Source organism: Bombus bifarius, unplaced genomic scaffold (genome assembly GCF_011952205.1).
Source record: "Bombus bifarius isolate JDL3187 unplaced genomic scaffold, Bbif_JDL3187 scf7180000008321, whole genome shotgun sequence".
In the NCBI taxonomy this organism is placed as follows: Eukaryota; Metazoa; Arthropoda; class Insecta; order Hymenoptera; family Apidae; genus Bombus; species Bombus bifarius.
In genome coordinates, this window is record NW_022884591.1 from 297,939 (window position 1) to 323,235 (window position 25,297).

The window sequence follows — 25,297 nt, forward strand, 5'->3', positions numbered from 1 at the left end:
TTTTTTTTTTTTTAATACAACAGGAATTAACCCACGTTCGATTCTTTTCGTTTCAAGTTTCACTCATCTTTTCTCGTTTAACGTTCAACGTCGATTATTTCTATCTTTAATTTCCTAAACTGCATTTTTAACTCTGTTTTTAGCTTTTTATCGACGAACAGTGTTGATCTATTTTCTGCGAGAAAAATTGTCGATAAGACGAACAAAGGAATTTCAGAGAATTTTACAAAATAGCATCAGGAATATTAATTGGTATTTCTGTACCAAGAAGATTCCGTTCGAAAGAAAAAAGAAAATATCGATGTCTATCGATCCGAAGCATTAATTAATCAAGAAGTTAATCTTCCACGAGATTTCATAATCGAAGAACCAGATGCCAAACGATTTCATAATTTGCGAAACGTTAACGGTTACTTTATTACGTAATAACTTCTTCATATAAATAAATATGTCTTTCTCGATCTCGTACGAATATACGTTCACAATGCTATTAAATTCAACCGGAGTCAAATCAGGTCAAACGTAGTTTGAAGGAAGCAACTTTCATCGAAACGTGGCTTTAAGTTAATCTTGGTTGGACTTCAAAGCGTTTCGAGGAATCGGGATAAACGATCGATGCTGGCAGAAACGATCGTGATTCAGCGAGCTGTAACGCGTCGCGATAACAAACGATTTCGCGAGTCTTTACGAGAAGGGATGAATGAATTACGATCGCGGAAATCGTCGATCAAAATCATAGGACCGAACGACGATGAGGAGGACGATGGCGAGCAACGATGGCGACCAGCGATGGCAACGCGACCAACTACGTTGCTGATGGCCCGTTTCTTACCTCTGGAAGTCATAAATCGCCACCGACTCCTCGTTCAGCGTCCATAAACAAATTATGGCGAATTTACACGGCTGCGACGCGAGAGATCGTCCCAGTTTCGCGAGCCCGCGCAGACGCTTTGATCTCCGTGGAAACAAATGCGAGAAATCGTGTGAAATTGGTGCTTTTTCGCAAAGTGATTTACAAAGATATTCGAATACTCGTATATGAAAACTTTTACGTATATGTGGTACGTGTTGTCTGAAAAAACCTATTGAAATTGTATTATGACTATAACGTGACACGTTACGACTGTTGTGATCTGGAAATGTATAAAGAAATCAGGAAATGAAAAGAAAGATATAAAGAAATGTATATGACGTTACGATCTGGAAATGTATAAGGAAACATGCTGAAAATGTAAGATATTCACTGCAAAGATATGTTTGGTTACAAATTAGCACGTGTGTAGAAGGAATATAACATATAATATTCGATTTTATATAAATCTTAAGCGATTCGATCAAGATAAAATTGAACAGTAACATTGTATCTGAAGATAGAATTTGAAAACATGTTAGTTCATAGTAGAGTGATTATGTAAAAGAAAATCTAAGGTGAGTGAATATTTTTATATTAACATTAATTATTGCGTAAACTATAGCAATCGTGATTCTTGTAATCGATCGATATAATTGATGGTAAAATTTTGATTTATGTTGGTAGCGTTTGGTTGGGGTTGAAGTACAGTCGACGTTGCAACGAATTGATTTACGTAATTGGATATGTTATAACATTGTATAATTAAACATGTTGCGTGTGTGGTTACGGTATTTTTTACTTTGTCCTTGTTACGTAAATGTTGGCGCTTGATAAAAATTCGGGAGGGTAAAAATTGTTGCGAAATGTTTAATTGCATAAGGATACGATTGCAGCAAATAACTATTCTGTTTTTATCTTTCTCAGCATGTAGATAGGTACGCGCAAATTATAATTCAGTTAAATATACAGTCATTTTCTCTGGAGTGAGGAATTTCAAATTTAATTAAAAAATAGTAGCAGCGGTAACGGTGTTATTTTCATTCGATATTAAAGACATTAACAATGCATCAAAGGAAAATATACCGTGGTTGCCACGTAATCTGACCTCATTGTTACAACATTGTAATAACAAATAAAATTCCCCTTTCGACCCACATATAAAATCCATGTTTTCCTTTATATCCTTTTACGTATTTTCTTTCAAAATATTTCGTTTTTATTTATAATTATAAAATCGTGAGACATAAAAAGTTAAAATAAAACGTGTATCATAAAATTGGATCAAACAATGAAATTAAAAAGGAAATTAACGAAATATCAGGAGTTGATTGACTTCAATTTTCATTTTCCTTTATCATGAAAGTTGTAAAGTATATAATATGTTTTCTTAATCTGAATTACTTGAACCTGAATTTAGTCAGCAAATTTGAGAACATTTTTCTGATACTCTTAGCATTAATCGAGTACAATGTAACTTTAAGATCTCATAGTTTGTTAACCTTAAAATTATTATCAAATACAAAAGCTAGATATAAATGTATCGCGCACTTACAAGTGCACTTATAACGATCACATTCAAACGATCGAATAAAAAGTCAAAGAAGGAAACCGGGAAATTCAACAAAATCCTAAATCTATAAAATTACGAATTTTAACCGTTCTGATAGTTTTGCCATTAATCAAGTGAAATAGTATGCTTTCCTAACCTCAAAATAATGGTCGAACTCGAAAATCCGACATCAAAATATCGTTTGTAAATTTGTTTATAATAATCATTATACAAAAAAGTAAAACAAACAAAGAAGTAAAATTAAGAAATTTGACAAAATTCTAAATCTATAATTCATCCTACGAAAAATTGCCAATTACCTACTCCTTTTAACGATTCCTAACCTCAAAACGACAGTCAAACACGAAAATTCGACATCAAAATATCGTTTGTAAATTTGTTTATAATAATCATTATACAAAAAAGTAAAACAAATAAAGAAGTAAAATTAAGAAATTCGACAAAATTCTAAATCTATAATTCATCCTACGAAAAATTGCCGATTACCTACTCCTTTTAACAATTCCTAACCTCAAAACGATAGTCAAACACGAAAATTCGACATCAAAATATCATTTGTAAATTCGTTTATAATAATAATTATACAAAAAGTAAAACAAACAAAGAAGTAAAATTAAGAAATTCGACAAAATTCTAAATCTATAATTCATCCTACGAAAAATTGCCGATTACCTACTCCTTTTAACGATTCCTAACCTCAATACGGTGGTCAAACACGAAAATTCGACATCAAAATATCGTTTGTAAATTTGTTTATAATAATAATTATACAAAAAAGTAAAACAAACAAAGAAGTAAAATTAAGAAATTCGACAAAATTCTAAATCTATAATTCATCCTACGAAAAATTGCCGATTACCTACTCCTTTTAACGATTCCTAACCTCAATACGGTGGTCAAACACGAAAATTCGACATCAAAATATCGTTTGTAAATTTGTTTATAATAATCATTATACAAAAAAAGTAAATAAACAAGAAGTAAAATTAAGAAATTCGACAAAATTCTAAATCTATAATTCATCCTACGAAAAATTGCCGATTACCTACTCCTTTTAACGATTCCTAACCTCAATACGATGGTCAAACACGAAAATTCGATATAATCATTTCGTGTGCAATCCAATCCAATATCGTAAGTCTTTTCAAACGACCAAATAAAAAGATAAAACGATCGAACGAAGGTGAAAGAAGAAAAATGCAATAAAGTGAGACACCGTGGCGCGCAAAAGCAGGCCGCCACGTAGAGAACGACCGCAGGGGCTTGGCACGATCCGTCGATCGTGTCCGATCTATACTCACTGGTGTCTTGGCAGGCGGCGAGGTCGAGGACCTCGATGATATGATCCACGCACTGCATCTTCTGGGAGTGCGAGAACGTGTCCGGAAGCCTGAGCCTCGCCTGGTACTGAAACACACGAACAACAAGAACTGTCAGATCGAAAGAAACAAAAAATATCAAAAAAGAAAAAAAAAGAAGTAAGAAGAGAAAGAAGAGAAAAATGTCGGATCGACGATTAAATCGGCGAAAGCGTGCAACAGAAAACGGTAGATAGGAACGATGAGAAGGAAGATCGGTATCGTGGCGGATTTTACGGAAAGTTGAGACCGCCTTTTAACCCAAGCCACGGCCCCGTTTACGCATTAAACAGCAATGTAAGCAAAAGCCGGCGGCGTGGACGTGCATTTCCGTTTCGTAACATCCAGCCCACTTTGTGTCTATTATTACCATCTGACACGTACCCCCGGGGATGCACCGGTCCGCTCGTAATCGCGATCGTTAAATCAATTACGATAACGTGCTGCAGCAGCCGTTACGTTCCTTGCGAAACCCACCCAACAAGCCATTTTTCGATCCGGATGGGTCGTCGCTTTGTTTCCTAGCCTCGTCTTTCTGTAGATTCTTTCAAGCTTTTGAAAGTCTTTCAGGTTGGTAGGTTCGGTAGATGAAGAGAGAATTTTGGTCGTTTGAACGATTTTCTTCCGTTTGCTGGATCTCTGATCGTTTTTAACTTCTTAAAGACACGTTCGTGGGAAGAGGGAATTTCAATGGTTCGAGAAGCATCCTTTGGTTATCTTGAATTTTTTGAAGATCGATGGGTTTGGATGAATAGGCTATTTCGTCGATTAATGCGTAGGTGATTCTTTGGATTTACTGGCTTCTTGGTTATTTTCAATCGATTTGGTTCCTGAGTATTTTTGATATTTTGGGGGGGTTGATGAAATTTAGGATCTTTGCAGGAAGAATTTCAGTGGTTTGTTATTCTGGATTCTTTAAAGATCGATGGGTTTGGATATCAATGGATTATTTTGATAATTCTAAAGTAGTTCTTTGTATCTATCGGGTTTTTTCCTTTTTGGTGAAATTGACTGGAGAAAGAGTTTCAATGATTCGAGGACAGTTCCTTAAACCCGTTAATCCTTTGAAGGTCCTTTGAAGTTAACGTTGCAACTTTTTAAAAGTCCATAAAATAATAATACGTAAACGAGAAAGAAATACTTAGAAAAGTAGCACACTACTAACCGCAATATTAAAAATCGAATTCAATAAAACAAGTTTATATTAAAACAAGTAAAGCGTCGCCTTGGCGCAACATTTGTGCTTAACGAGTTAAACAGAAAGTTCGACCTAAAATTGTTATCTCTTTGGAGGGTGTATCCAACTTTTCCAAGTTAATACTCCAACCTTTTACAACTTCGAGAAATTGTAAAATATAAACGAGTAAAGAAATACGTAGCTACGAAAGTATAACCACTGTCTACTTGGCGTAACTGCTAACCGCAGTATCAAAAGTCGAATTCGAGAATACGAGTTCGTTAAAGCAAGTAAGACGTTGCTTCGACGCAACATTTGTGCTTAACGAGTTAAACAGGAAAATCAGAATCGAAAACCAGAAACACTGTCCCACTGACGATCTCGGCATAACAACTTAGCGTAACTGCAGATCACAATATTAAAAAATCGAATTTAATAATAACGCAAATTTATTAAAACAAAGAAAACGTTTCTTCGAAGCAACGTTTGTGCTCAACGAGCGAAATGGGAAGATCTGAAGCGAAAACCAGAAACGCTGTTCCAACGACCATCTTACCATCAACTTGCCAATTAGACAACACACGAATTATGCAACGAAGGAACTGCGAACTTCGCAGAGAAGGAGGAAGCTACGTGTCATGTGTCAGGTTGTAACGAGCTACACCTTCGACAGCTCGATCAGGAAATCCATCCACCATCGGTCTTGCGCGATTCTGCACGTAGCGCATGAACTTTCCTCGTCTTGAAACGCGTTCACGTGCATTCGATAATTCGGGGACACGCGAGGACAAGCGTGTTAGTATCGAAGGGAAACGCGCCGCCTCTGCCGCCTTTGGAATTCTTTCATGAACGTCGTTTGAAATTTTTCCTGGATTCTGTCCTGGAATTCGAGAAATTCACCAACCGAAAACAAAATGAATTCCAAGCTGTTTGTTTTATTTTCCATGTACTGGAGTTTCAAGCGACGTCCAGTTATATTAGATTTTTTTTTATTATACCTTATCTTTCGTTCTTAAGTCTAATTCGTGCAGTAGAATTTTTGTAGGGTTTGACTTGTTGGTCATGTCGTGTTTCGAAAACACATTCCTTGAAGGGAATTAGAAATTCAATAAAGGCAGAACCAGGTTAGCTGTGTGATCAAAATTGGAAATTAAGGGACATTGTGTTTCTTTTTTGAAGAGACGCTTTCTATAGATAGTTTAGGAGGTTTAATTATGCAGGATAAAGGTTGACGAATAGGAAACTCGGAGAAAAGGTGCACCAAAATTAAACTCTGTGTTCAGTATGTTTCATATTTGGCAGAAGGTACATTTACATCACTTTTTCATCCTACGAACCCTTCAAATAAATAAAAATATCCCGATAACAGGAAAACTTGTATACAGTCAGTTTAGGAAGCCTTCGTGCATCACGTAACAAGGCTATTTTGACTAAAATAAAATTCTACCAAATTTCGTAGGAAAGTTAGTATATTCCGTACTCGATACCGAGAGGACAAACGCTTCCATGAAATATTAACAAAATATATAGCCCTAACATTAACGTAACTTATAGCCCCTTACGTGTTTCAATGTTTATACAGAATACATTTTACTACCAGATATTTATTGTTGAGTAAGTATAATTTTATACGAAGATTAATATAGCAGATTAATTTGAGTAAGAATAACTCTTTCGTAGAATGCACGAACAATTTCGTGTTCTATCTACATTGTTGATGATCGTATCTATAAATGTTTTACACAAATACCTTAGTAACTTGATAGACTTTTATGTACATACACGTGTCTATATGTTTCTTTATTACTACGTAGATAAATACGTGCGCAAGTTACCGAGTACAAAATATAATTCCACTACGATAGAAACGTTTTCGAAAGGAAACGCTTACATGGAATACGATAGTTGGAATAATTTTCGATCGCTAAGGCCCAACGATAAATAAAATCGATCGTTCCTTAGCCTCGTTGACTCATATTTCTGCTCGAATGGAAGGCTGGAATCAGGCGTTCGATGGCTCGCTGGTGGGCTTTTAAAATTCTATTATGTGCCTGATTAATAGTTCCACTTAATCATTCGACGAAAGTATGCGCAACTATATGAAACTGCCGATAATGGCGGTCGACGCGGTTGGTTAACTTAAATCAATGTAAAGCAGCCAATTAAACAGCCCATTGTTTCCTAGCCGCCTATTTGAAATTCCGCTCGAACGAAACCATTAAGCATTAGGCTTAATGAAAGGAAACTCGATTCTCATCTCTTGGTGATCGACGTGTTGCTCGCGAAAATTTACACGGCCACTGGAACAGCACTCGCGGATATTATTATCGCGGATATTACGTCGGAAACGGTTTGATTAATGCGTCCACGACTATGTACGGGGATTCAATTAAGGAAACTTTGATCGTTCGCTTTTTCCTTTAGGAAACGTAAAAACGACCAGAGAGAAATGGTAACGGTTTACCCTTTCTTTCGAAAAATTGAATAATATATAGGGAGAAATGGTGTTTTAGAAAAATCTGTTACGAGAGAAAGCTGTGAGAATGTAATAAAATATTTGTTCTAGTTTAGATCGACTGTGTGTACGTACTGGATCTGCTAGTATCGCAATTGTTGTGTCAGAACATACATTAATTGTTTTTTCCATTGATATTAGTGTGCTATTTTTTAAAAGTCGTAAGGAAACTATGGTACTATCATTCAAAAGAAAAAAAATACAATAATCTATTTTTATCGATATCTGTCTCAATTTTCTTTCAGTATTCAAGAAAAGAGAACAAAAATTCTTCTAATTTTTACTCTGAAGCAAACGACCCTTAATAAATACCTGAGTACGAGTATACTATATCAACAACAATATTACAACTGTAATTAACAAACAACTGAACAACTATAATTAAAAATGCTATGACTTAAATAAAATAAGCATACGTAATATTAACACACGGCTGCCGTTTTTCTCTATACGCGCTCTATGCTCTCTATATATATGACGCGCACATGTTCGCGTTCACAAGTCTTTTTCGTAAAATTCTGCCAATTTGCTGGCGTCACCAGCAGCGGCATATTGTGCGAACCCGCTCCGTTGCGCATGTGTTAATTTTATCAAAGGCATCCAGTCTATTCATTTATTAATTTATCAATTGCAAATAAAAAGAAAACACAAACTCGCTATTTTCATACGTATTGTACGAAAATTGTAATAATTATTACACCGATATTTATGCGAATTCACATTCCCACCAACGCAACTAAAACGATTTTTCCATACATATCAGTTATATCGTAACAAGTGTGTATCTTACTTTGCATGGCTTATTGAACAGAAGGTCTACATTATGTTTCTATCTTTATTATGTAGAACGCTATATTTATAATTGCATCACTTTTGCGTCAGAGGGTAAAATTATTACTTATACCGCCATGGCCCTAGTTTCACACTATCGGTTGATCTTCGGTTCTTTCGTGACGCTGTAGGCGGAAAGTTGTACTGCTTTCGCGAATAGTGGCGTATCTTGCGTTAAGTCAGCCTTACACCGCCGTTGAAAATGATTTCCCTGTAAACTTTGAAAATCTCTACATTCTTTTTAGTTGCGTTACCATCGACGTCGGACATTGATACATTTTCGCGTATCAAGTGCATTTTCATTGTTTTGCACTTTCCAATTTCTCACGGATACAAGATAAACGGCTTGTAAAATCGAATTTTTCCTTAGTCACGTTGTAGTTAGTTCATCGCGCGTGGTCAGATTATTTTTGAATTATTCTCGTGTGCACGCGGCTTAAGGTGGATGTCGGCTCGGTCGACACACCCTGCCTTGGCCGCGGCGGGCAACGCGGACGAACGTGCCATTTTCTCGACGGCTGGGAGTCCGTTACACAAGAGGATCCGTTATGCGGAGAGAGAAAGTGGCGGCCGACGATATTTCGCTGCGGGTATAGCGGTCGTCTCTCGGCCAGCAGGAAACTGGACTGCTCCAGAACGGAGCACGACCGTGAACGTCATCTCCGCCGGCTGGTTTCCATAGAACGACGGCGACGTGTCGGCCATCACGCTCCACGCGGAGAAAAGGGAAAGTGAGAGGTGATCGAACCATTCGTTCAATAGCTTTTCGATCGATCTATAGAGTATCGATTTTATAAATATCCAGGAAAAAGATTTCGAACAAGAGAACAATGGGACGTTTCGAGAGGAGGATGACGGAGTCAAGGGGACAAAATGTAGAATGTTGTAGGATTCAGGCCTGTTCGACTCCTTAAGCAGACAAGGCGAGTCGAGGATTAGCTCCACGCGATTCACATAATTAAACGAATTATTTCTAGTTGGTTTGAATTCTAGGAAACGAAGGATGGAAGTTGTAATCAAATATGTAGTTTTCCACTTTCGTCTGGAAAACTGAAATCAGTTTGGTTCCATCGGTACCATTGGTAAAGCTGTTCGATCTTATGAATAATATTTTAATACGATACTATTATAGAAAATACGATAAAAGATTAGAACGACAGAGCAGAATTTGACAAAGTTGAGTTCAATAAAGAGGCGACTGGTCCCATTCAAGACAGCTTTCTATGAGATCGGCGATACACAGAATATCCGAAAACGACAAGCTGATGCAAAATTTTAAAATTCTTCTACGAGCCAAAACGACACAAAAATGAAGACCTTACTAAATTGCGTTTGTTTTTGTTTCTCGATTATCTTCGTTGAACAATCGGCTAAAATATCTACGAGGAGTAGGTGGAGGAGGAGGAGGAGGAGAAAACGCGGAGAGTCGGCGTAAAGGCGCGTCCATAATTGTAAGTACGGTGACAGGGATACGTTGACGGCGAGAGAAAGGCACGAGGAGGAAGAAATACGAGCCCGTGAACGAAAACAACGTGACACGACAAAGTAAGAGAATCGGAGAAGGTAAAAAAAGGAGCGAGATAAACGATGGCAGCGGTTGCTTTAAGCGTATTATGCACGTAGGGAGACGGCGCCGAATGTTTTTGAAACACGTAAGACACGCGCTCGGCGGTTCACTGACCGAGTTATGACGTCACCACAACTCTCTCTCTCTCTCTCTCTCTTTCTTCACCTCTCTTTATCTCTTTTTTCTTCCTACCACCCTCTATTTGTCACGGGGCAACTCCTGTCTCCCTTGCCATAATCGAGAGGCCAACGTCCCGTTGGATCGGTTTCGTGTGTCACACACATGTGTTTCTCGAGTACTTACGTACGTACTTGCCACCGTGAATGTTTCTTCGACACGTATGACGTATATCTATCTTCGTTTCTGTGCTTAAAGAAATTTTATTTTTGGCAGTTTCGTTGTTTGAAGCGCAAAGGGATCAACGTCGCGTTTATGAAGACCGATCGCTCGATCGTTTGAAGAACGAAATATTAGTCGTTCTAGATCGTCCTCTAACGATAGAATTAAGAATTTTCGTCGTTTCTGCGCTGGGGAAATTTTACGTGACTGTTTTGTTACGTAGATTATGAGGAGGACAGAGTTTATTAAGGTTAATTGGTTGGTTCGCGAAGAATTAAACGGTAATTACTTATTCCACTAGCTACTGTAGTTAGGTCATTTTCAAAAATCCAGTTGGTTAGTGGTATATTCTCTTTCGTGAAAATTTCCCGACCAAAACTGACACAATTTCTCTTATACGATGTTAATAAGTTTGACGATAAAACAAATAAATTTAAATAGTTCGACAAATAAATTTAAAAGGTTACAACCAACCGCTATACCATTATTTCGACGATCCAAGGAGTATGGTAATTTCCATGAAACATCTTTTAAGAATTCCTTATTTGTACTGTAAAAAGTAAGAAGCATCAGCAAACTTGCTTCGCTGTAATTCGTAACACAGGAAAGTGTTTCTAATTTGAAAGAGTATCTCGCTAAAGTGAAACGCAATAAATTTATGTGTCTAATTTCGTGAACATTCCAGTTCACTTGTTCGGACCAAACTTGAAAATGAAACGTCCAAACAAAGCGCAACGTAGCTACTAATAACGCGATTGAAATCCGAAGAATAACAAATATACGTATCGTCGATTCGAACATTCGCTGTGACAGTCTAAAATCTAAAATGCCCAATAAATTGAATCAATTCGCTAATGGACGATTGCGACACCTTCCTAGCGTGTTAAATCCGCGAGAATGCAACGGTTGGTTGGTTGGCTTGTAGCCCGCATTCCAGGCGATCCCGCGCCCGAGGTGTCCTCCTAATTTTCTGTCGCGAAGCCTTCATAAATTTCGCGCGGAACTTGGCACGCACGCAGCGTGCCGATTTTCCTGGAAAACAGGGAAACACCGCGGGCCAGAATCAGCCGCTTCCTATTTCGCCAGTCGGCCCCGGAATCGGCCGATCTTGTCTAGCGTGTCTGACTATGTCTCTCTGTTTCTACTTGCGCTCGTCTGGCGGTAAATGTGGACGATTTACGAGTTTCTCTGCCATCGGAGCGTTTCTTTCTTCCGACGGTAACAAGATTATTTGTCGATTATTAATTCACTTTGATCCTTGTTTTTTTGGTGTATATATTCTTTGATAAATATATATATATAATGAAGATTCATGTTTTATTTTCTGACGAGGTACTTGTATCGTCGTTTACGTTAAAATATCGATGTATCGGAAAATTGCTTTTAAATATTGCTAAATAAATATTACAAATATCGCTTTCTAAGCGTTATTTATATTGTTTCTATATTATTTATGTTATACTATTATATTATAATATTTAAGTTAGATACGAGTACTCTTTTCTAAAGTCTTCTAATTAAAGTATTATTCATATTATGTTTATTTGTCTGGGAATGGATATTTAATTTGCTGTATTCTGATTAATTTCTATTCAATTATAATGAACTATGGATATTCCGTACGATATTATCTTGACGACTACATGACTAGTTTTCATCGCTGTAGAACAGTTATTATTTTATATATTCTCTATATAAATGAATCGAACGATACAAAGAAAGATAACGTGAATGAATTGAATGTAACATTTTCAAGAATCATTATTTCGCCGTAAATAAGAACGCTAAGAATCAATTAGCATAGAACAGTACAGTAATCAACGTCCGATGTAGTATTAATGTACGATTGAATGAATTTATAAGAAATTAGATCTGAGAAACGAATTCTTTATCCTTGTTGTTAACGACAGGAGTAAACTTTTACGTCAAATTATAAGACACTTTAATGAAATAATTTCCTCGTTCTACTATTCTACTATCGCAAGAATCGAAATTATTTCGCGCTAATTTAGCCGATTTACATTAGATTTCGTACTATTAATTAGTATAGGATTAATGAAATTTATTTAGTCGAATTTAAATATACTCCATGGAACACACGATCGAATCGAATTTCGTTATAATTTGGAGGATAAATACCTCTTCTTTTTTTATTATCTATTGTTTTATGACACGTTCAGAGCCTAAAGAAAAGGTCCGGCATTTTTTTCGTAATCGCGTACACGAATGCAAATTCGATGGGTTTTATGACAGGGATCTTTGGGCTTCGTTTAATGGGAACTCGTTCCATCGGTTTTATCGTTCGATGGAGTGATCGTTGGAATTTATCGGTCCGCTACATTATTATGCCGAGGGAAATATTTAGACTTTTGCCATTTGATAAGATCGGTTTTATGGAAATTGCTCGCTTTTACGAGGAAAGATTTCGCTACGAACACAATATATAAATGTATATAAATATCAAAGCTTTTCTCTTTTGCTTCGATTCTTTCCCTATTTCTCACGGAACGATCGCAACTACATTCGATTAGATAGTCATCTTTATGCTTCTATGTTCTATGAAATACATTCGAAAGCACGAAACGAGCATTTCTGACTGATTAAACTGATAAATTCCTTCGCTTCTATATTTTCATTTTATAACACGTTTTCTACGAAAGTATCAATTTTTTTTTTTTAACAAAATGCGCCAAGCTACTACTGTCATAATAATAATTTCTCACCGATTAAACCCATAGATTCGTTCATTTTTATATGACATAGTATTCTGTAAACGTATTGGTATATTTTCTACGAAGGAGATAACATTTCGAAACAAAGAGCTTAATTCTATATGAAATTACTATGGTACAAATATTTTCCGATCGATCGAACCGATAAATTCGTCCACTTTTACATTCTTTGCTATTTTGTACGTGCATTAAAATATATTTTCTGCGAGTGTAGCAATTTTTTTTATTACAAGAAGAGTAATTCCATACGAAATTACCGTGGTAAAAGTACTTTCTCACTGATTGAACAAATCAATTTGTTCGTTTTTCAATATTCCCTGATATTCTATAGACGTGTTAATAAATTTTGTTAATGCGTTGAAGTAAATCGACTAATTCCGTGTGAGACGCGATTGTTCAGAAAGATAAAAGGTAGTAGACTGACCTCGAGAGTCTGTCGTAATGTGAGATCGGGAAAGAAAACGTCCTGCTGTTGCACGTAACAGATTCTTCTACGCCATCTTTTCGTCAGCCTTTCACGATTCAGCCAGATTTCACCCCCGTCCACGCCTACACGGCCTGACAGGCAGTTCAATAACGTCGTTTTGCCGCAACCTGTTCAAATAAAATCAACATTTACATTTATCGGAAGGACAGACGTTCAGGAAATGTTACTCTTATATCATATCAAATATATCTCACTTATATTGTACCAAAATTTAATGCGCAAACTATTTGAATTTTAATTCTTGTATAATCGGATGACATTAATCCTTTAATCTCAAGAAGCAAACTGTCTTTGGATCAAGTTCATTTATTTCTTAAATTTCGTTATATGTATCATCTATTCGTATTTTTCACCATTTCACCCAGCCTTTCTTCTCGTTGTACGAAATTTGAATAATAAATCAAATTTAAACAACTCGAGAAAGTAGCTTACAATTGACAAAATCTCTCCTTTTTGTTTCGCAAAATTTTACACAAAATCGTCGAGCTTAAATGAACGAGGAAACTAACTTAGAACCATCGACATCAACTGGCAATTGAAAAAATTTCTCACTCTTCCACCTTCCTTTTTATTTCACAAAATTGTACAGAAATTCTGGCGTCATTAAAAATGCTCAACTTGGATAAACCAAGAAACTGGCTGAAAATTACTGGCACCAATTAGCGACTAAAAAAAATGTTTTCATCCCTGCTTCTCTATTTCATAATATGTAACACATAATATTTTACAGAAATCCCAGCTTCGTTAAAAATGGCCAACTTAAATAAACCACGAAACTAACTGAAAAACGCTGACACTAATTAGCAAACTGAAGAAAATTCCTCATTCTTTCTTCTTCCCTTTTATTGCACAAAATATCACACAAATCCTAGCTTCATTAACAATAAATCTCGCCAACTTGACGTTAACGAAGAAACTAATTTAAAATCACCGAATGAGAAAATTCCTCTTTCTCTTTTTCCTTTAACAAAATCTTACCAGAAAAATTCCAAGTCTCGATAAATCAAGAAACTAACTGATCTATCTGCCCCTCCTCCTTCCTTCCTTCCTTCTTCTTTCACACAATTCTACACATCACATAGCTCGGTGAATAAACAGAGGCAGCTAACTTAAAACCACCGACACCAATTAACAATCGAAAATATTTCCCTCTCTTCCTCTTATTTCATAAAATCGTGCACGAATGGCTGCATTAGAAATACCAAGCATAAATAAACCAAGAAACCAGCTGAAAATCACTGACACCAATTACCAACCGAGGAAACCGAAAACCTACATAAAGCAACATAGTCTTTCGTGACAGGAAAGCGTATGCGATATCGAAAGGGTAAAATGTATGTAATCCGACTGGACGAGGTTCGCCCATTGAATGCTTAAGTCTTGAACAAGCAGCGTGCCGAGGGTCGGAATAGTAGATTTTATTCCTAGAATCGTCGCCATTCGGCCAAGATATACGATGTCCGACGTGGAAATACGCTTGGCGCGTTCGGTTCGACCGGCGACGTTAACGACAAACCGTGAAACGGCCGGAGTGCACGGATGATTTGTACTCGCGTGCCCCGTACACGCGGGCTTGCGGCTTGTTAAACGAATATCAAGGGGAGAAACGACGAATCTCGCGATAAATATCGCGCCAGCGTATCGCTCGTTACCAAGGCACGATACTCGCGTAGCCAGCGATCCTTGTCGCGTTTAAACATAGAAGAACCGCCGTGAATTTACCCTCAGGATAGCGATCAGACATCATTCGACGCGTGGTGAATACAAAGAGCGGTGATCTTCTTTTCCAGATTCTGATTGATTTCGATTTATTATTGGAGCAGCGTGAATTTCAGTTTTTCGTTTACCGCTACGTAGCATACATCGATCATTGGACCGATTAGACCGATTCATTGTTAGCGGAGGGTGAATTTCAGTTTTTTGTTTGTTACCAAATCCTATGTATATATCGATCGATGTTTTTGCATATTCGAATTTCTGTGAGGAGGATAAAAGAAATATGGTGCAAGCAGAGATCCGATCTGGCAAGTATCGTATTATATATATTTGGAATCTGTTCATTATTTGTTAGTAAATAAATAAATATATTTTTGTATTTTTGTATAATTATATTTTGTATAAATAAATATATTTTGTAATAGCGTACGATGAATTTCACAATGAATTTCATAACGCGTACTGGACAGAAATATAAACCCCGACACTGGTTTGTGAATGGCCTGTTCTAAAATACAGGGTGGTTGATAACTGGTGGTACAAGCGGAAAGGGGGTGATTCTACGCGAAAAAAGAAGTGGAAAATATAGAATAAAAATTTTTCGTTTGAGGCTTTGTTTTCGCGAAAATCGACTTTGAATTTTCGCTCGGTACGCGTGCGGTACGTTATAACGGATCTCACTGTATTATATTTATATTACATTATATATTATATTATATTATATTATAATATTATAGAATAATTTTGTTTTTTTAATTTTTCCATCGAGACAACGATATACAGTGAGATCCGTTATAACGTACCGCACGCGTACCGAGCGAAAATTCAAAGTCGATTTTCTCGAAAACAAAGCCTCGAACGAAAAATTTTTATTCTATATTGTCGACTTCTTTTTTCGCGTAGAATCATCCCCTTTCCGCTTGTACCACCAGTTACCAACCACCCTGTATATTCCAATTACTGAAATAAACGAAAATGAGTTAAAATATTCACAAGAAAAGAAACACGTCTCTCTACATCATTTGCAACAACGAGCAATTTTTGTCATAAAAAGGAATTGGGATCCAAGTCCTTTTTTACGACTTTTGATCATTTTAATCAGAACTCAGAGAGGGTTGGTCGAAGTTCTACAATGCTTGCTAAATATATATTCTGGAACTTCCAAATATAATATGAAGAATATGAACTCCATTAATTTGTCTCTTAATTCCAACCTTGTCCTCGGTAGCTAAAGGCATCGTTGATGAACGTTGCGAAATATGGCGAACGTGCACACAAGTTCTCAAATAGAAGCAAAGGGGGAGGACGAGTTACGAGCGCGAAATGGCTGAAGCAGAGGCCGCGAAATAAACGAATGACGCAAACTGCCACGAAATTGTCCAATAGGGGGCCACGGAAACCCGATCGGGTCATCAGCATTCGCGAGAATCGCTACGAAACAAACGGTCAATTAGTCTAAACGAGGCGAACGAAATTTTTCTCTGGCCGAAAAATTGCGCTGATCGTTCTACGTCGCGATAAATATGCATGTCGCGTCACGATCGTCCTATGAGTTTACTTTTCAAGCGATGGAAAGGGCAAAGACGCGACATGGATGAATTTAGTCCGATGTAAAAATAACAACACGTACTAGAATAATTGAACCGACGATACAGTTGCACGTTAAAACGTCAAAAAATAATTTCCACATGAAAAATCATTACATTGCACATATCTTTATATCGGAAGACTGTTTAAAAAATAAGCCGCAGATTTTAACAAAGAATTTCATCAACCAGAAACTCAATTCGATAAACTAAATCCTGAACGTTAATAAAACATCCATCCTCTTTAGGAAGTAAAATTTACACAATCCATCGATAGAGGGAGATTCGATAACACGAAATAAATGACATCCTACCGATTCGTAGAATCATTTTTAACTCTTAAATCCCTTAAACCGCAGAGAAAATTCCTAAACCTCTACCAACGAAGATTTGCTTTATCTCTCGATCAATCGCTAAATCAATTCTGCGAAGAAGAGAAACCATTGCTGCCAGCTTTCGTACAACCAATCTGTCGGGAGATTGAAGGATTATTCCGATTTAGGGGATCGGAGACCAGAGGGTGGAGTATTCTTAACCCTCATCCATCCCTCAGTCTACCAACTTAATTTCTAACTTGACGTCGAACTACGTCTAAACTTGACGCACGATGGTAAAGAAAATTCGTATAATGAAAATATAGATACATATAGCTTTTAGAAACTTTTCTATCAGACAGTCGATGCAACCAAGTTCATGCAAGTTTACATTATAAAGGGGTTAATATCAATTTGTTAATAATATGAATGTACGTTACCTGAGGGGCCCATGACGGCCAAAAGTTCGCCAGGTTTAACAACGCCCGAGACATCTCGGAGGAGGGCTCGTTTCTCCTTGACCACCTGCAACCCCCGGAAGATTAGCTGCACCGGACGAGAATCCAGCGGGTACACCAACTGCAACGCTGAGCTTTCCACTCTGCAACAAACGATAGAAGGTTCGATCGAAATGCTCTAGTTTCATTCGTTTCGATTTCAAAGATAGAGATCTAATTTCCTTTGTTGATCTTCCATTGGAAAATTGGCGGAGATGTCTCTCTACAGGATTGGTTCGTGCTCGTCGATGTGTCTGGGTCGTAGGGAAAGTTTCCCGAAGGATTTATTTAATCGACGAGCTCGCTTCTTCGATGTACCTTGTCTTCGTCGTTTCGAATTTCTTTCTATTTACTTGTTCGTCACGTTAATCCGTTTGTTCGTCATTTTCACGCAATACTTTTTGTCGTCTTCTATATACAGTTACCTGTTTGATATACTTCGCATGAATCACGTAGAAACGTATGGTTTTTGTATCGAGGCGTTGATTGAAATTTTTAATCGCAGCAATTTTCTAAAAGACGAAGTTTTTTGAAATACATGGATATTACGTATTGAAGTTTGTATCGAGATAGATTTGATAAATGAACATTTCTATCAAAGTAGATGCGAGTACTTGACGATTCATATTAACGTAATGCACGGTTCAGTGGAGAAGTGGAGATTAACAGAATTCTAATTAATTTGTTACGAAATTAAATTAATTATGAAATATAGCGTAAGTCTGAAACTAAAGGAAGTCGAATTCTCCGTTTCTTGAACGTCATATCGATCAATATGCGAGAATTTTTATATAAAATGTGTACTCGATCGAAATCACTTTCATCGTCACTGACACAGTTAGTCATAGAAAATTTTCGGTAGTTTTCGACGTCTTTTCTATACAGTTTAATGCGTAATTCGGACAAATTCTGTCATTTGAAGACGAAGTTTGTTTCTGACATACAATCGGAGAGGATTTCGAAACCTTTTAGCGAACCGACCAGCTGCCAGAGCAACCGTCTGACAAACGCTCGGCTTCATAATAACAATGACGTGCCATCGGAGCTATTTCGCGACAGTAATTAAAGACCGACACGCGTTACGCCACGAATCAGACCGCGTCGAACAAGATCTGGCTCGCTTTCAAATGAAATTTCCTACACGTTCCTCGTCCTCTGCCTCATCGGAATAACCTCCTTCTCCTTCCTATCCGAGTACTTTCCATCGTTCGCAGTACATTCAGACGTACGACCATTATTACATTGAGCAATCTAAAATAACAAATCAAATTGAATGGCGACCGGTAACAAAGGTCCGAACCACGTTTAGTACGTTTCCAGATAAAGTGGCTTTTAAGCTACGCTGTTCCATAACTTTCAAGCGTCTAACGTGCTTCCAGTGTTTAACATTAAATCGCCTGCTGACGCGATATCTGCAACCTGTGTGTACTAGAACCAGATCTACTACAGGCACTGTAAAACCATAAATTCACTGTTAAACTGGTCGATTCTGAGCGAACTTATTCTCCGTTGCTATACGATTCTTAACGTCTTACGTAGCCACACACTGTTACGATTATTCGACGAAACGAAGAATAGCGACTTGCGTGAATCTGACAACGATCTTCTTTAGTAAACGAGAAAATTGTACGTTGATCGATTTGTGAGACGATAGGGTTGTTAGAAGTTTTGAGAATTATTGAGTTGGCAACTAAGTGATTGCGGATTTTGTCATTAGGTGGTATTGACAAAATCCGCAACCCAATATTAAGGATTTTAATTGTTCGAAAAGGTGGAACAGAGAGTAGAATAAAGCTCGGCTCATCGATTCGCACATTCGTGTCTGGATATAAAAATTAGAATAAACGCGCTGCAAGTTTTAATTTCAATTTTTACGCGCGAATATCTCGAGATCGAATGATGGCAATGGATATAACAATGACGGTATAGTTATCAATATCGTTGAATTTGTTTTTCACGCACTTCGAAGATATCGGAAAATAAGATATAGAGATCTGGCTATAATGATATCAAAATCTCGTATAAAGAGTGACGGTAATAAAAAATTATTTTTAATGGAGCAACCCTATCACGAGAAGCTTTTTCATATAACAATAAATAAAGCAGATATTTAGCTTGGGAAATTATTCGGTGGAGACTAAGCGAGAAATAGTGTGCGATTTTCACGAGAAACGTTCGCCGTGATTCTGCACGTGTAATCGAAATGAAAATTCAGTTTATTTCAAAATAAACCAGCGGAGATTTCAACGAGCGCAAAAACGGGGATCATCCAGTTGCGGCTGGCAAAAAGTTCGTTTCGCAACGTGTCACGATGTTCGTCGAAGAGAAAGGCAAGAAAGAGATGCTTAGGAGGACACGTAAAACAGCTGTGCCTCTGTAGGTTCTTTGATAAAAAACGTTTTCGACGTGAAATTGATTAATCTGTTAGGCACTTGTAACGTCATGTGGCTTAGAGGAAATTACATGCAGATGTACCTAATTTTTGTCTGCCTAAAAAAGGCGAAACTATATCTTAAAGATAAAAAAAAAGAGGAATTTAACAACATACAAAATGAAAATAAATAAATATTTATAAAATACAGACACGATTAGAATGCTATGATATTTGAAATATATTTTTCATGTAGAACTTTTATTACTAACAGTTTTGTATTAAGAATTCCTATCTTTGTATTATTATTGCTACTTTCGAAAGAGAGATCGATTTATAACGTTGCTTTGCTTTTCATTAGCCCTCTTTATTTTTCAAATTTTTGAAGATCGTACAATTTGATAATTGTTAGACATCGATCACTAATTGGTGGATCATGGATATTTATGCATTTAAGCGTGCAAAAATGTACACGGTATACACAGTAAATTGTTCGGTATAATAGACAAATTAGAAAAGAATGAAAAGTATACAATTTAAAGGTTCCAACATTATATGCGATATCATATCGCGAAAGTTGTTATAAAAATATTGTTATCAGATCAAATGTTTATGTATTTATAGAAGATTTAAAGCTGCTAAATTTTGCAAAAATTCGATATTTACAATACATATAATACAATATCCAATCTATTCATCAGCTAAAATAAATCTCCATGTTACAATTTCCTAAAAATCATATTCGCGAAATTACGAATTTGTTTGAACATCCGTGATGCAATAATTATAAAAAAAAAAAAAAAAATCCTACAAATCCTACGATTAACATTTCTATTCTACAATTAAGAACTTACTCATCCTATGCGACCCTTTCACTTGCATTACAAACACATTACGCCATCGTCGATTTACAAAAGTTAAGATCAATCTAGCTAAATCTGCTTACTTCCCTGTCATTAATTTCGCGTAATTCTTTGTGTCTAAAGAGATATCTGATTAAGAAACCAACTGGTTAACGAATGCTCCTAGTTCGACATCTAAATAGAAACGTGTTAATTTAATCGCGTTGAAAACGGTGAATGACGTTGAATTGGCAAGAAACTGTCGATAATTATCCGCCATTAACGATGGTAATCAAAATTATTTCGTGTCGATTTCAATTACATCGACTTGGGAAGAACTTTAACGACCATCGTCTGGGAGAACACGTTCAATAAAACGATATATCGGTTTCGCAAGCGCTCGGTTGGTCTTCCTGGAAGAAAGAAAAGACTGGACGATCAAAGAGGAACGATCATTTCGCGTTTTTCTCTCGATTAATATGATCGTACTCGTACAGGGAAGAAATTGCGCGGTCTTCGTATTAATCTCAATTATGTTGTCAAACTGCATGGCGTAATAGTTGTATCGAGTAAAAGTTCAATTTCGTTTGAGGGAAAAAGTCGATGAGAGGAAAAACTGAGAGAATCGGCCGTTCGATCGACGTTTCTTTAATTAAAATTCCTATCAAGTTGACAAATTAAGTCTCGATCATTCTACGATCCTGTCCTATCATCGAATCGAACGTTTTTGGCGATTGAAAAAATTCCCAATAAATGATTTTAATAATTTAAATAATACCTTTTTTTTATCTTTTTTTAAATAAAAATACTAAATTAAATAATAAGCTTTTTTAGCGTATTTAGAAACACACCTTGTTACTTGTAATAAATTGGATATAATTGGGAGTAGGTTTAATTATTCTGGACAATTGTAATAATTGCAAAAGTTTTGATAATTTTAATAATCGGAAATAATCGGCTTTAATCAAGTTGATAATTGAAAATAGCTTCGATAGTTTTAATAATTGGTAAAATGTCACCTTTTGTAAGATAAGTAAAAGGATTAATGAAGAGGCAGCTCTAGAAAATGAAATTAGGACATGGATTAGGAATGACATTTATTTGAAATTCCAAGTAGTAAAATTAGCTCTAAAGTCAATTTAAATAGTTTTATGATTGTTTTAAAAGGCAACGTAATAGCAGGTTCTTTCATTAAAATTCTCCGTGCAAGACGGTAAACTGAACTTCCGTTCGAGGCAACCTCGATTGTTTTACGACGATTCATTTCGATGCAAAATTACTTGGAAGTGGAAGTTGAACGATTTCGAAGACGAGAAAGCGTGCACTCGGTTCGTTGGATCGAAATTCTTCCTGCGAGAGGGCAATCCAAACTTTTCTCGTATCAATTTCAATTGCTTTTAAATCGTAAGTAATGCCTTTTAACGAGGAAATAGATTCATCGTAAACCCGATGTAACTTATAAGTTCTCTGAATAATTAATTTTTCTAGTTTCTGATTAATAGAAATTTATATAAAATTTAATAGAATAGAAAACATAGCATTCGTCTTACTCTTTTCTATCGAAAATTCCATCGGAAATCGCGATAATGTTACATTAGCTTGATTAGTTGACTTTTTCAAGAATCTTTAAAGATTTCAAGAATCAAATAATTCAAAGGATCTTTTTCCACCGCGTACGAAACTAATTTCCCAGGAATTTTCAAAGAATCACAACAACCTTGCGTTTTCTATACTTTAAGCATCTTCCAAACTACATCCATCATTCTCCGTTTGAAATTTTTCGACGAAAAACCATTGTTCTGCTCGCATTTCAAAAATCTTTTCAAAGCAAACCCACTCGCTGCATCGATTCCCTTGCTCGTAAATAATTTTCTAACAAGAGAAGATTCAATGTAACCGCATTGTTACATGCATCGTCTATCCGGTACGTCCATCAATTTGAAATTCTTCCGTCAAAGATCATTGTCTGCCTCGCAAAGCAAACCTGGCGTTGCATCGATTCGAAAAATTCCAAGGAAACCCTCTCCTTTCGTAATGGAAAATAATATTCCAACGAAGAATCGACGATCGACGTAACCGGTACAGCCACCAACTTCTGCTTTTATGTCTCTTCGATTCTTCAAAACCATCCACGTTCCTCACATTTCAAACACATTTCGAAGCAAAGCTATGACACTACGTCAGTTGGAAAAATTCCACGGCAACCCTGTTCCTCGTACTTCTCGAAAATAATTCTCCAACGAAGGAGGAACCAGTATAACCAGATCGGACTCATAGAAATCCCCGTGAAACGACGAGAAACGCGATGAGAGAACAGCTTTCGATCCGATCGGCTTTCAGTCGGGGCTGGATGTTTTGCGAGGCGATCAGGGACGGGAAAACGGTTTCTGCAAGGCCGTTCGAAAGCTGCACGCGCCATCGAATAAAGCCAGAGCCGTCAATTAAGGCGGCCGGCGAACATCTTCACTCGCGCCAGCCCATATAAGCGGAATCAATCTCGCGACTTTCCAATGGATTTCCAAGGAGAATAGGAAAGCCGCGTCGTAAGAGGGAAGTGAATCGTTCCCATCGAAATTCTTCTGGAAAACGTTTCGGGTTATCACGAGTTGTTTCTAGTAAAATAGCGGAACGACGAGTCGAAGTGGAGAATTTTTCTCTCTTCGTTATTATTATTCTATATCTCATAGAATTTAATGTTTTGGTATTTTTCCTAAAAATGTTTTGATATTTTGAATAATTCTTCTTAAAATTAGCGATGGGAATTTTTACAGTAGAATTAATGTTACGTGGTTAGCCACACAGTGTTATCGATGTTATATAATGTTAGTGTCTTATTGATACTTTATAGCATTTTACGTAGTAGTATCCTTCTAGCGTTCTTTTGCTATTTCTAATCAAATTATCGAATATTAAACGTTTTAATAGAGTGCAATTTTTTTGGATTCTTTATAGAACAGTAGAACTATTCTACGGTATTTTCAAATGATCTAAAATAATTAACACAAAATTCTTATAGCATCCTGACAAAGCGTTTATATAATGGCATTATTTGTATGTAGATAAACTGACGAAACACGACGCTGCTTATGATAGTGAAGAAGCTGTATACGAGTAACTTGAGTATTTCCTAGTAAACATCAATAATATCGTACTGTTGGTAATTTCTACACCTGCACTAGATGGAATTTCAGTCGCGAATTTTTCAGATAGAGGACCTTTAATCATGTTTCGCGTAAACACGTCAACGACCTCCAATTAGAGATACGTAGTTGGAATGTTTAATTAAAAACCTAGCAGTTTCTATGCTTTGCCATTACGATGAAACGTTACACGTTCGATCAGAATTTTGTGTTTGCATGTTTGACGCGAGATTAATTAGCTGAGAAATATTTATTATTGCTAGGAAAATTCTTTGAAATTCTTAGTGCCATTCTATCGCGTATAACCACGTGCTTTAGTATAGCTCGTTTGCGTAAAGGTTAAAGATTCTTTGCTGGGAAAATACGAATTCGTATTAAGTTACATTCAGTTTACGTGAAATGTAATATAATACTCTCAGCTAAATGCTGAATTTTCTATAGAAATTCTGTTTGTTGTACATGAACTATTGAATGCTTTCTTTTCAATTCAAGCTTTAAATTCGAATATTTCAAAAACTCGGAAATTCAATACTCGAACAATTTTTGGAAAGAAATTCTACGAATGTCTCGAATATCGAACAAATTTCACGAACCGTTTCACCACCGTTCTAACCTTCGATCGATCTACCTTTATAATTAATTAACACACGGGAAGTTTATTTCAATTCATCAAAAATTGTTTAACAACGTCCATTTTAAAACAACTCTCAAATTGGAAACCATTTCGATTAAATTATAATTCCATAAAAACTCCGCGAATCTTTTCATCGTCATTTTAACATTTGATCGAATTGTTTATTAACTTTTTACAAACCCTGCAATTTCTAAATAATTAACACTCAAACACTATTCACGATCCACTAAAAATTAATACCAGTAACGTTCCAGAACCAATCACAAGCTCTGTGCAACAAATTAATTTTCAAACCAACTTTCAAACCAAAAATAAAAAAAAAAACTTCCGACAAAATTTTATATAAATTCCATCAATATCTCGAATGAAAAGAAACTTCACAAACCTTCGATGGAACCCTGTATTAATCCAATAGTATTCAATTTTCAAACCAATTTTCGAAGCAGCTTGCAATCGAAACAATATCTCGAATTATATTTCGTAAAGAAATTCCACAAGCCTGTTCTCCACAGTTTCAACCTTCGATCAAACTCTCTACTAATCTTCACAAAGTCTGTCAATATTGAATACTTACTTAACACCCAAAAGCTTATTTCAATTCACGGAAAATGAATCGTAACCCCAACAACATTCTACAACTAATCTCAACTTTTAGCAACTTAGCGAAACAACTTTCAAACACGCGACCTTCGACTAAATTCCAAATAAATTCCATTGGTATCCGCAAGTGCGAAGAAATTTCGCGAATCTCTTCACCATCGTCTCAAC

General features: G+C 36.4%; 1 protein-coding gene across 7 annotated transcripts in view; it reads right to left on the reverse strand.

The window, feature by feature from the left end:
• Positions 1-25,297, reverse strand: part of LOC117212564 (ABC transporter G family member 22) — a 270,995-nt gene that overhangs the window by 24,515 nt on the left and 221,183 nt on the right. For all 7 annotated transcript variants that reach the window (XM_033457461.1, XM_033457460.1, XM_033457465.1 and 4 more), the window contains 3 exons: positions 17,486-17,646; positions 13,367-13,536; positions 3,725-3,830 (listed from right to left, as the gene is read on the reverse strand). In XM_033457461.1, the coding sequence (XP_033313352.1) occupies positions 3,725-3,830; positions 13,367-13,536; positions 17,486-17,646 (437 nt within the window). The remainder of the gene's footprint in view (positions 1-3,724; positions 3,831-13,366; positions 13,537-17,485; positions 17,647-25,297) is intronic.